General features: G+C 56.7%; 1 protein-coding gene across 1 annotated transcript in view; it reads right to left on the bottom strand.

Moving 5' to 3' along the window:
- Positions 1–5969: 5969 nt before the first annotated feature.
- The window catches only part of SLC35F3 (solute carrier family 35 member F3), a 14384-nt gene continuing 7522 nt past the window's right edge, over positions 5970–12831 (bottom strand). The window contains exons 4-6 of the mRNA XM_006920757.2: positions 11332–11524; positions 10423–10512; positions 5970–7417 (exon numbers count right to left, since the gene is read on the bottom strand). Of these exons, the coding sequence (XP_006920819.1) occupies positions 7185–7417; positions 10423–10512; positions 11332–11524 (516 nt within the window). The 3' untranslated portion in view covers positions 5970–7184. The remainder of the gene's footprint in view (positions 7418–10422; positions 10513–11331; positions 11525–12831) is intronic.

Genomic DNA, 12831 nt, shown 5'->3' with positions numbered 1-12831 from the left:
ATGTCTCGGCACGGCTCAAAGACCAGGACTTAGCCCGTTTGCTGACTCTGTCCCCAGCACTCCCCTACGATGCCCATCGCTCTACCTGAGCTACTTGCTGTCCCCGGGTCCTGCCCCTAAGGTTCTGCCTCTCTTCCTACTTTTCCGTTCATCCGCATCGTCCCGTCATCCACCCGTTTCTGAAAACCCTCGGCAGCCTGTTAGGTCCGGCTGACAGCGTTTCCTCCCATCCCTCCGGATCGCAAAGGCGCAGAGTCGCCCCGAGAGTCAGCCGCCCCACGGCGGCCTGGATCAGACGTCTGCTGACCCAGATCGGTCCCCTGATTGATTTCCAAGTTTCTTCAGACAGCCGCCATTTCAGTTACGCAGGTTCCATTTTCAAAGCATTTATGGAACAAAAAAACAAATGGCGTGTGAAATCCTCTGTGAAAAATAAAAGAGCTTCAGAAGAATAGGGTGGTACGAGGATTTAAGCGAATCTCAGGGGTCTGCTGACCGAGCAGAATGAGCACGAACGGCACGTGGGCGGTGACGTGACCGTGACGTGAACACAGGCTCCTCTCTCCGGACGCGAACTCCCGCTCTGCAGCGGCTGAGGACTGAGCTTAAACAGCTGCTACGACGCGGCTTCACCTGGAGGCCGGGGCACTAGCCGTGACCTTGCCAGGACCTGCTTCAATCTGATGTCTCAGACCCATGGGGACTGAGAAGCTCGAATCCCACGTGTGGGGTGCGGACGCCCCGGCCAAAGAGAAATGGCTCATCTTATGGTGGGGCCGAGACTGCCCGTGGTGGTGGGGGCCAGGCCGAGAGCCACGGATCCAGAAGGGAGCATGAGAGGGGAGCCTCTGTGGGGGAAGCCAAAGGCCTGGGTGTCCGGCCTGGGTGGTAACCGCTGGAGGGGGGGCAGCAGCCCGGTCACTGAAGGCTCGGGGCTCAGCTGGCCGAAGCACAGGCGAGCAGCCTGCGCAGTTTGTGTTCTCTGTAATCTTTTGTTTTGCTTGAACTCAATATATTTTTTTTTAAATTTTAGCTTAAATTGAGGTACGACTGACGTAAGTATGAATTAGTCTCGGGTGTGCAACATGCTTCGATGCGTGCGCACCCCGTGAAATGATCGCCACAGTGAGTCTAGTTATCGTCCGTCATCACACGGTGACCGAATTCTTTCTTGTGATGAAAACTTCTAAGGTTTACTACTCTCTTAGCGACTTTCAAACGTGTGACAGGATTGTTAGCTACGGACGCCATGCTGTGCTTTATAGCCCCGTGACATTTTGTAACTGGAAGTTTGTACCATCTGACGCCCTTCACCCACTTTTAAAAGCATTTCTTAAAGTTTTTGGAAAAAGGAAAGCGTTTCCAGTCCTGCACGTAATGGGGCCTGGACGTCACCACTGCGTCCTAACATGCTAAAAGCTGAACAGACTGAAAAACCAACAGCTCTTCTGGGACCTGGAGAGGCAAGAGGGACTCAGGGCAAACCACTGTCCCCAAGACTGGAGAGACACATGAACACAGAGAAAACTCACCAGAGGAGAGGCAGACGGCGGAACCTTCCAGGGGACCCAGGCTGGGAGGAACTCGGGGGCTCAGAATGCTGGGGGGCCCGGGTGCAGGGGCCACCTCACCGTGGGGGTCACCTGCATCAACCAGGTTCCCACAGCAGATAGCAAAGTCCCCTCACGCTGCCGGCAGCTGGAGGGGACGGCAACCACTTGGAAAGTGGCCAGAGCCCTGTCCTCATCCAGGTTGCCCCGGGAGACACTAATTAACCAGAGCCGAACCTGCAGGGCTGTCACCTGGGGGACGGAGACACCTGACTCACGCTGTCGGCCACCCTCCCCCACCTAGGAGAGGAAAAAGCTCAGACCCACTTGAGATGTCCGCAGCGCGGGGGCTCGGGCTGGCTGGCGGGGACCTAAGGCCGGGACGCAGAATGCTGCTGTCCCCCGGCTGCGTCCCGAAGGCCTGCTTACAGCGGTGCCGCACGGCTGGCCACCAAGAAAATCGTCACGAGGCAAACGACGTAGCGACGCGTTCGGTTACGCATGCGCACGTAGCTCACTCTTCTGCAGGTGCACGTGTGCTCGTCCGTAAATGGAACGACGGACACCAAGGACGCGGGAACGAGGGGAAGAATTGGGGTCGCTTTGTTACTGGGAGGTACTCACGCTGCGCCGTGTCGTTTTACTTGAAAGCGGCTGGATTCGTTATCAATGTACACTGCACAATCTAGGGCACTGAAAAAATTAAAAAGCAAGTATAATTGATAGGCTAAGAAAGGGAAGAAAACGGAATCATGTAAAATGCCCAGTTAACACCGCGAAAGGCAGAAAGAGCGCGGAAGACAAACGAACAAGGACCCGCGTGTCCCCAGCAGCTGAGCCCACAGCAGCCTGAGCCGAGGCCCCACGGGCTCGCTGCAGCGAGCTGCCCGGCCACCGCCAGCGGAGTGCCGTCACCTGCAGGCCAGGGCGCAGGAGCGGACACCCGCTTGGGACCAACACTGGGAGTGAAGCGTCACCGCGGGGCTAGCTGGCTACAAGGAGGAGGCCTGGCTGCCCACGTCCCGTCTCTCAGGGCACATGAGGTGACTTCCTGGCTAGTCAGTTAAGGGAATTCTGGGTAAATAAATTAATGGGCTCAATGGCTCTTTCCAGAGGCTGATTTTGAATTTTCAAAAAGGCCTTTCTGGAGACAGTGAGCTGTCCCTCAGGAGAGAGACCCCGTCAGGGTTTGCGGGTGAGGCTGCAGGCGTGCACCCCGAGCAGAGTTAGGGCGCCTCGTCTGCTGCCACCCCCGGGGGCCTGGGACGGCCTCCGAGGGCAGCCACTGGGACACAGGTGCCATTGCCGTAAAGCTGAACCTGTACTGAATATTCAATTCAATCAGTAGAACCTCAAAGGTAACGCATCATAGCAAAACACCACAGGTGATGAGGGAAGCCCTTTAGTTTTTCGTGTCAAGTGTCTAGAATTCCCAGATTCACATGTGACGGTGACAGGCTGGTACAAAGGGTAAATACACACACGCTCGTAGCACGCCCATTCACGAACACAGAGTAGTGAGAACTGATTTCTCATTACGAGTGACACATAAACCAGCCTAAAAGGGTCTTAGGGTTCCCGACAGCGGAGTCGTTTGGAGACAGGCCGCGCCTCCTGCGAGCATCTATTATTAATTCTAATGTGAACGAGACCATCTGCATAGCACACACTTCCGAGTCCCCATAAAAGTTGAAAGAGTTTCTATTTTTAGTTCTGACCTTCCTGTTGCTGCCTTTCCATCAGAGGTCCACACGGAACGTCCCTGGCCAGCCCTCGGGCGGGGAGCTGACCCTCCGCTGTCTGTGTGGGGCTTGCCGGCTCGATCTGGCCGTCTCTCTGCATTGACGCAGCCCGCTCACCGCTGCATTAGCTAATTGCAGGAGCACGGCGCCCCGGTGCGGTCCCAGACGGGGTTCCGGGGCCAGCTGGCCTCCGCCTGCTCTGACATGTGCACGACCCCTACCCTGCTCTTCATAAAATATTCAGACAGATGTCTGCTGCCTGCTCCCTCATGGAGCCCCGCCATGATGCCGTGTGAAGAAGGGACACGTCCCCGTGGGCCGTTTGCCATACACGGCTCTTAGTCGAAGTCAGTTCACGTAGCAGCCGGAGAAAGGTGGCATTTGAAAGGATCAGCCGTGATTTGAGCCCCACCTGTCTCTCGGTACCTCGATGGACACATGCACATCACGCACTGTCCACATGTGTGGCCGTGTGCGCCTCCCTCCATGTCTGCGGAGCTGCCCGCCCGATGCACCGTGCCCCACGTGCCACAGAGCCCGGGTAGGCAACGCGATTGGCTGTGGCCAGCGCCAACACACCTGCAGATGCCCGTGATGCTGTGGCTGGTGGCTGCAGCCTCAACTAGGGACCAGCTGGTTTGTGCTATGAAATGCGGGCCTAATACTGCTGGAAGCTTCTTTCAAGAAAAGTTACTCAAGAGAAACCAGAAATCCATATTCTTATGTGAAATCTGCCAATTTAAAAAATATTGGCTCAAATGCCTAAAATGTGGTAAATGCAGGGAATGTAAATTGCGCAGCCACTGGAAAACGGTACGCGGGTTCCCCCCAAAAAACTAAAATTAAGACCACCAGGGCGCCCCGCAGTCCCACTCTTGGGCACGGGCCTGCAGGAGGCGGCGTCACCGTCACCACTCTGTGGCCCACGTTCGCCGCAGCGTGCTCACAGCGGCCGGGGCGTGGAGGTGACCCGCGTCCATCGACGGCAGAGCGGACAGGAACCCGTGCTGTACAGACGTAACGGGAGAGCACTCAGCCACAGAAGAGGAAGAAAACCGTGCCGTGTGCAACGACACAGGTGGACCTCGAGGGCAGCATGCCAGGTGACGTAAGTCAGGCGCAGAAAGACAGACTCTGCTGGATCTCATTTATACGTGGAGTCCCAAAAAAACCAGACTCACGGATATGGAAAACCGACCAGTGGTTGCCGGACGTGGGGGTGGGTTGGGGACAGGAAATGGGTGAAGGAGTCGAAAGGCACAAACTTCTAGTTATAAGGTCAAGAAGTCCTGAGCATGACACCCAGGTAACAATACCGTGTCATAGATTTGAAAGTTGCCAAGGGCGTAAATCTCAAAAGTTCTCATCACAGAGAAAAGCACGAGCACGCGGGGTGGCAATCACTCTGCAGTAGGCACGTCTATCACGCCTTCAAATAATAGGTTACGTGCCAATCATGACGCGGAAAGATGCAGCCCAGTGAAGCAGCTGAGCGGTCACCGCCGTGTGCAGACCACAACAGCCCGTCGCCCATTCTCGGCGTCTGGCTCACTGTTTCTTACCTCTTTGCACGTGCTGTCGCTACCGCACGGACACGCAATCACTCTGCAGTAGGCACGTCTATCACGCCTTCAAATAATAGGTTACGTGCCAATCATGACGCGGAAAGATGCAGCCCAGTGAAGCAGCTGAGCGGTCACCGCCGTGTGCAGACCACAACAGCCCGTCGCCCATTCTCGGCGTCTGGCTCACTGTTTCTTACCTCTCTGCACGTGCTGTCGCTACCGCACGGACACGCGTTTGTGCACTCACCCCGTGACGGACACTCGGGTCGCCCCCACCTCTTGGTGACTGTGAGAGACGGGGGCACAGGCGCCGGCGGTAAACATCTCCGAGCCCCGGCTTTGCTCTCTTTGGAGTTTCGTGGTCTTTCAGGTCCAGCGGGAGGTTAAGGGAACCTGCTCGAGGCTCGAGTGCAGAGCTTCTGTTCTTCACGTTATGGCTTCCAAGGAAACACTTGCTGGGCTCCCTGGAGCCCAGTTGGAGCCGTGGAGGTGACCGGTCCAGGACCGCTCAGGGCACACGCTGGGCCCGGAGCACTCTGCTCTGGACAGCTGGCCTCTCCCGCTTCTGACCCCATGGAGCTCTAGGCGCGGGTGGTGGGACGTGGTGTCCTGAAGAGGCTCGTCGCCTCTCTGCTCACAGCCTGCCTGGAGGACCCGCCCTCTGCAGCTGGAGAACGAGGTGCTGGACCGCACGGCCTGAGTGGGCCCCGTCGCCACTGCCTGGAGGGGCACGTAGCCCGGGAAACCACGTTCTCGGCAGGGCTAGCCCCAGGCTCGACGCCCCAGGCAGAGGTGGGGGTCGGGGCCGAGCCAGACGACCACGCGATCCAGGGGCTGAGGCTGCCACTGCGCAGTGGCTATGATGGACCAGTGTCCCCGAGCTGTGGAACCGGCTGGTAAGGACAGGACCTGCAGTGCGCAGGGACGGGCAGGGCCGGCTGGCCCGTCGCGCGTGTGAGAGCCCACACCGTCTTCCCAGGAGGAACGTCCATCCCTCGCAGTGAGGGGCACAGGAAGCCGGGACTTGCTGGGGGACAAGTGGAAAGCAAACCACAAAGTCGGACAGTGTAGCGGGAACGCAACCGGGTGGCCATCGAGACAGCACCAAATCCTTCTGTTTTAAATAGTTTATTAATCTGTTTGGCCAAACGGGTAATGGAAACCGAGAATAACAATTTGCTAAAAAGTTCAGGCCGTGAACGCCCTCGCCCCTAAGAAACGAAAGACTCCGGGTCCCGGAGCGCACCGCGGGGTTACGACATTTCAAAATAAGGTTTCCGCTTCGTATGTAACAATGTAAACTTCAAAAATAGTAAACTCTAACCCCCTTCCCTCTTTACAGATCTATCACAGATAGAATTTTCTGGCAGACCTACATTGTGTACGTAAACAGCTCGGGCTTAAAAGTTTCATAAAAAGATGTACAGATTCAGTAAATCATCTTCCGGTCCTGGCCACGAAGGAGAGGCGGACAGCAGCTCACGTCCTGCGGAGTCCGCCCTGCGCGCGTGCGTGTCGCACGCCGCCGGCCACGCTCCGCCACGCCCGTCGGTTCTGTCGTTTTTGTACACACACACACGTATACAGCTTTATTTGCTTTGAAAGATGTCTACATCTAAATTATAAGACGGCGCCAGTGACTTACGACGTCACCTCGCTTCACATAGGTAAAGACAAAAATTCTGTAGAAGGCACTATAATTTCTGTGGCGTGACCTTACACAGACACGTGAGAGCAAGCCGGCTGGGGCTCGGGCCTGTCCTCCCCCTTCCGTGACCTGGCTCGGGCCTGTCCTCCAACAGCCGCCCCCAGACTAGTCCTAGGGATGGTTCTGATGTCCATTCTCTTTTTCTGCTTTACCTCTTCCCATCCCATCCATCTATCCATCCAAACGACCTTAATGGGTTATCTTTTGGTTCATTGAAATCCCTTAAAATTAAGAGTACAGCTCTGGTATAAAACAAAGTATGACCTACCACAGCTAAAAGTAGTCACAGTGTGCGATGCAGGTGTCGGTTACTAAGATTCCAAACGCTCGCCCTGCCTGCCGCTCAAAGCAACCTCGGCAAGGAGAACTTTAACTTGCTTTACATTCATTGAAAAAGGGCTGAGAGGTTTTTCTTTTCGCTGTCACGCTGAATCGGTACTTAAGTGGCAGGTCTGATGTGAAGAAGAGCAAGCAAACTGGACATGCCAATAAATACCGTGCGACTTACCGCAGGTTGCCAGAACTGTACAGGTATGTACACCTTACCCACCGAGGTCCCGTCAGGGGCAGGCCTCCCAGTCCCTACCGCGAGTGTCCCTGCACGTGCCAGACGCTGCCGTCAGCGGGCCAAGGGCGGGCGGGCTCTGCGGCTCTTCTGCGGTCCGGAGCACGCGTCCCCGGCGCCCTCCGCCGGCTCCTCCTTCTTCCTCGCCTTGAGGCGGGTGAGCAGCTTGATCAGCCAGACGTCCCACTCCTCGGGCAGGAGCAGGAGGAGGAAGCCCAGGCCGATGATGATGATGGCGATGACCCGGACCCCGTTGAAGACGATCGTGCTGGTGTAGTGATCAACCACTGCGGACACAAGAAGGCGGAGGGATGGTCAGCGGGAGGCCGGGCGGAGGCCACAGGGCGGCGGGGCCTTGGCAGGGAGCTGTCGTGTCTCAGCCACAGGGTCCTCCCCGCCTGCTGCCCCTAGTTCAGGCATCGATCTGTTACGCGCACACACACGCCAAAGTTCACCTGCGGCCACTTGGCATGACAGGATGACGATGTTATTGCTTTCTTTATGTTTTTGGTACTTCCCATATTTTCTACAATGACTTATTCTTACAGTGAAGAGCGTTATTTCGCCATGCGTGGACACACCTATGCTCTGAAGGCCAATCTTGAACTAGGTTTTAGACGATGTTATTGCTTTCTTTATGTTTTTGGTACTTTTCATGTTTTCTACAATGACTTACTTTATTCTTACAGTGAAGAGCGTTATTTCGCCATGCATGGACACACCTATGCTTTGAAGGCCAATCTTGAACTGGGTTTTGGAACAAATATAAATCCTTGTGCCTCCCCAGGATGCCATTAAGAGTGAGGCTCTAATGGCACCTGTGCCACCGCCGCTCAGGGCTCATTCCCGACTCACGTCAGGTGAGGGAACAAAATGAGAAACAGGAGTCGTGTCACCTAATAACAATCCAGATGACTATTCGAAGCCGAAAGATCAAAAGCGTGTGACTCTCAAGGGTTTTTTTTCTTTTTCTTTTTTTTCCTTTCTCTTTTCTTAACTAAACCAGACAAGGCAAATTTGGAACTTGCCTTCTGACACCAGATTGCTTTGCACTTAGATCATTTTGTGAGACAAGGTTTGCTTTCTGCAGAGCGTGCAGCTCTTGAAAAGTGACCGACCGGACGGCTGCCCGCCAGCTCTCCACGTTGGGGGGTGTTCTGCTGCCCAGTTTGAGGCTTGGCTCCGCCATGTCCCCTCATGTTTCCCCACATCCCCCCTTGTCTACAGGGTGGGCAGAGAAAGAGTAAGAGAGGGAACAGTTACACCTGAAAACACCCTGGTTCGTAGCCCTTTCGTGGAATTAAAGTGCTACTTTTATCTACTATAATTCAGAAATACTTTAAGTTTTAATCCTGGTAGAACACTCTGTTAATTCGACAGATGGGGACGGTCAGTCGGCATTACACACGAGCTGCTCTGGATCAGACGTCGATCGTGGCCGACTCCTCCAGGAGGGAACCGAACGCGAGTCCTCCTCTGACACGTTATTAAACTCCTCTGATACAGCTAAGCAGCGAGATGTGATTCTCGTGAGCCTCTCAGGCACCTGGCTGTGTGACAGGGTCACAGTGAGCTTCCGGCGACGGGCTGCCTGGAACACGCCTTCTCACACCGAGGACGCTGTGTGACCGTGAAGTCGCGGTGAGACACGGCGGGCACGTTATGAGTTAGTTTCCGGAAGCCTGAGCTGATGGAGACCGACGGGCTGGCTGCCTCCCACCAAGCTCTCGGGAGCTCGAGCGCTCTCTGCGTTTGAAGAGCTGCCTCACAGTTAAGTCATCTACTTCTCGTGTCAACCAAGGTGACGAGAGGCACAGCGTTCGCTTTTGGGGGAGACAAACTACGGCCGAGAGGTGATGATTTGGGACCTCTGTACCCCCAGGGGGCAGAGGTGGTGCCTGAGTCCATCCCGACGCCGGGGCCAGGCCTCCTGTCCCACGCCACCCTGGGGCACGTCTAGAGGACCAGGGCAGGCCACACACAGAACATGCGACATATATGGAGCACGTGACACAGACGGACCACATGACACACACAGAGCACGCAACATATGGAACATGCGACATACACAGGACACGCGACATGCACAGAACATGTGACACACAGAACGTGCGGCACACGCAGAACATGCAACATACATGAGACATGCAATACAGAGATCGCATGGCACATATGGAATACATGACACATGGACACAGGACATACAGACATGCAGTGCACATGGAACACGCGACACACAGAACATGCGACAGAGAACACATGGCACACGGAACAAACATGCGGCACAGAGCACGTGACACACGGAACACACAACACACAGAACATGCGACATACATGGAACACACAACATGCAGAGAGTACGCGACATACATGGAGCACACGACACAGCACAGAGAGAATATGCGACACAGGGAACACATGGAACATGACACACAGGGAACATGTGTCATGCACAGAGCATGTAACACATATGGAGCATGTAACACATGACATATACAGAACATGCAGGACAGGACTGGGAGGAACCACACCACGGGAAGAGGCTTAGGGCATGGAGAGCTGCTTTGTCTGTCCTTCCAGGTGTGTGGACACCACACTGAACAGGCTGGGGCGGGCCATTCCCTGGGGGACTGGCTCTCCAGGGCCCCCGGGCTGGGGGTGTTATGGGGAAGCGAGTCCTAAACCCTTCCCTGACTGAGAACGGGTTATGTCTGTACAGGGAGGTCAGACAGGAGGTGGGGGATTCCGGAAAGGAGATCTTGAATTCGTACCAGAAGGAGCCCGGAAAAGGAAGGAAGCGAGTGGCAGGTGATGAGACGTTTTGGAAGAGCTGCCAACTGAGTGTGCGACCAGTCCCCGTGGAAACGGAGGTCTTGAGTGACAGGCAGGGGCTCGCTCCCCATCCTGGGGGGTGGAGAACTAAACGTCTCTGCGTCACACGTACCTTATCCTTAGAAAATTTCTGCTCTAGAAAGTCACTTACAAAAATGAAAGGTTTTTTCCTGCCACAGGTTTTTTCTCCACGTGTTAATAACATTAATGATACTCATCTGTGATCCACACACCCTTAAGAATCCAGACTGTCTGTATCTCAGTGTGGTAAGTGAAACATCAGTCCGCTACCGGAAAAGACTGCACATGTAACAAATAGCAACGTTTTACCAACGTGCAAGGTCAAGCGTGCATTCTCCACCAGGCGCGAGAAAATACGTGAGCCCGGGTGTACGTGCGTGTGCACACGTGAGTGTGTGCCCGTGTGGACAAGCACACACGTAAAGTCACGCAGGCTTACCTGCGTTCACGGGTACACTGAGCACAACTCCCAGAGACATCAGAGTGGGGTACGTAACAGCGATTCCAAAATTTAGTACGATATTGAATGCTGAAATAAAGAATAAAAAGTGGGTGTCACTCAGGACTGTACCGGACTTGCCTCTCTCTGGGGTCTTCTGACCCCAGTCCGCTGACCCCTGCGCTTTGCTCTGGCTCGGCGACCCTGGTGTCCCGCAAGGCCTCCGGGACCTGGGGTTTAAGGACAAACATCCTCATTACTCAGCTCTCCTCTCCTCCCTGAGCTTTAAAGACGGGAAAAGAAATTCGGCAAAAGTAACTGGCGAGGAGGCACGAGAACGGAGGGCGGCCACCTCTGACTCTGCCGTCCATGTCGCGGCGATGCCCGTGGGCCCACGGCGTGAGCGGACGGGACACGCGTTCTTCGACGGAGACCGGTGTGCGCCTCCGAGGAAGCGTCTCTGCCCCGGACAGGACCGGCCTCGTGTGCTGTCGGGGAGACGGCGCTGCCATGGACCGTGGTGATGGCTGACACCGTGCTGAACGCCGGCATCGTGGGTGCTGTTCCAGAGCTCGGCACAGACCACTGACCGCCGCCCGCCTGCCCGTGGGGACCGGACCGTTACCAGGTGGCCGCACACGGCCTCTGGGCTGTCGGCTCAGCGCTGAGAGCAGCAGGGGCCAGGCCGCCACTGTGGTGACCGTGGTGACTGGTTCCGGAGTCGGAAGCCAGTGTCATCGTTGCACGGCGTGCTCGGTGAGACACGCTGATCGTGAGAAGCGTTGGGAGCGTGGGGATAACAGGGGTCCGTGTCCCCTGTCGGGCACGGGTTCTTGAGGCTCCCAGAGCTGCTCGGGGCCTGCCCCTCCATCCCCACTGCGGGAATCCTGGCGGCCGAGTGCCACTTACTCAATAAGAGGACCGAGAACCCGCAGAGGTTCCCCCAGGGGACGGCGTCGAAGGGGCTCCAGTACTCCACCCTGGTGAAGTAGAGAACCACGGGGATGCAGGTGACGAAGAGGACGTTGAACACACCCAGAACGGACAGGAATAAGGCGGCCTCTCCGAACTTCGCACTGCCCAGGACCAGCTTGAACAGAACCTGCGGGGGAAGCACAGGGGGCGGGGCTCAGGGGGGAGCCGGTGACCTCGGCGGGGCTGGGGGATCACGGGGCTGACAGCCGGCGACAGGAACGTGCCGCCTGCTGGGCTAGGACTCTAGTGAGGGCGGGGACCTGACCTACGCTCGCCGTGCACGTGGCCGAACCTTGGTGACACCACAACGGAGGGCCAGCCTCTGGCCACCTGCAGTGGGGGCACCTTCAGGGACCCAGGGTTCACACGGGGCTGGACTCGTTCGTGTTGTGTTCGTGACACCATCGTCCACCTCCGGAGAGTGTGACGGTGAGGCAGCCACGCAGGTCAGGAACAGCTGCCACGACCACACAGACGGCTCCTCTGGGGACCCCGCCACTGACAGCCAACCTTTTACGGCCCCCGAGGCAAAAGGCTCTGGTCGCAAGGCCATGCTCCACAGTCGAGGGTGGCGGGATTCCCACTCACAGCTCATCTGTGCTCCGGCCGCCGCCCTCAGCCCAGAAACGGCACGGGCTGTCCTGGAAGGCACTCGGCTTTGAATTCTCGCCCCGTTCTTGTGTGTGTACATCTGAGTGACACGGAAGGCCAGCAGGAGAGGGACGAATGTGCCCGGGGTGGCCGGGAAGCTAACCTGGCGGGCGGCAGGCCCCGTTCAGCCGGCGCTGCGTGAACGACCGGCAGTTAGGGGACCGGTGGTCCAGGCTGAGTCTCGCCACCGTCCCTCCTTTCCCTGCTCTTCCCCGCTCCAGCTGTCGCACAGCTGTCTCAGGTGTTCCCGAGTAAGCGTGCAGGGAGCACGGAACGGGAGAGACGATGCTTCCAGCCTTCCACCTACGCGCCCCTCCGGACAGACTGGTCAGTGGAGGAGACGGACACCGACGTCTGAACCGGATGCTGCTGTCCCCATGGGCCGCATCTCTATGCGCTCCACCTGCCATCAGCACACAGCGGGCCGAGTACGGCCGAGCGTGGCCTTCTCGTGCTTCTGCATGTGGGGAGGGCTTTGCAGTCTGAGTGGCGTTAGGCCATCACAGCTCTGGGGGGATGGCGTGTGTGTCCCTCTCTGTGGGCAGCTGGTGGAGGAGGAGAAGGGACAGCGGTTTTGCCTCTCCCAGCCTAAGGCGTGTGACGAGCTGGAACACGAGGCCTGCTCTTGTAACTTGCTCTGTCCTCCTGTCTGACCCACAGAGGGCCACAGTCTCAAAGCCAAAACCTCATTTCCATTTAATCCTCCAGTCCCTTGCCAACTGGAGGGGAGAAACAATCTGCTTTCTCCCCTCTGGCTCTAAAGGGGAGAGGGGAAGGGAGGGG

This window comes from Pteropus alecto, unplaced genomic scaffold (assembly GCF_000325575.1).
Source record: "Pteropus alecto unplaced genomic scaffold, ASM32557v1 scaffold189, whole genome shotgun sequence".
NCBI classification, from domain to species: domain Eukaryota; kingdom Metazoa; phylum Chordata; class Mammalia; order Chiroptera; family Pteropodidae; genus Pteropus; species Pteropus alecto.
This window is presented reverse-complemented; position numbering and strand designations above follow the sequence as displayed.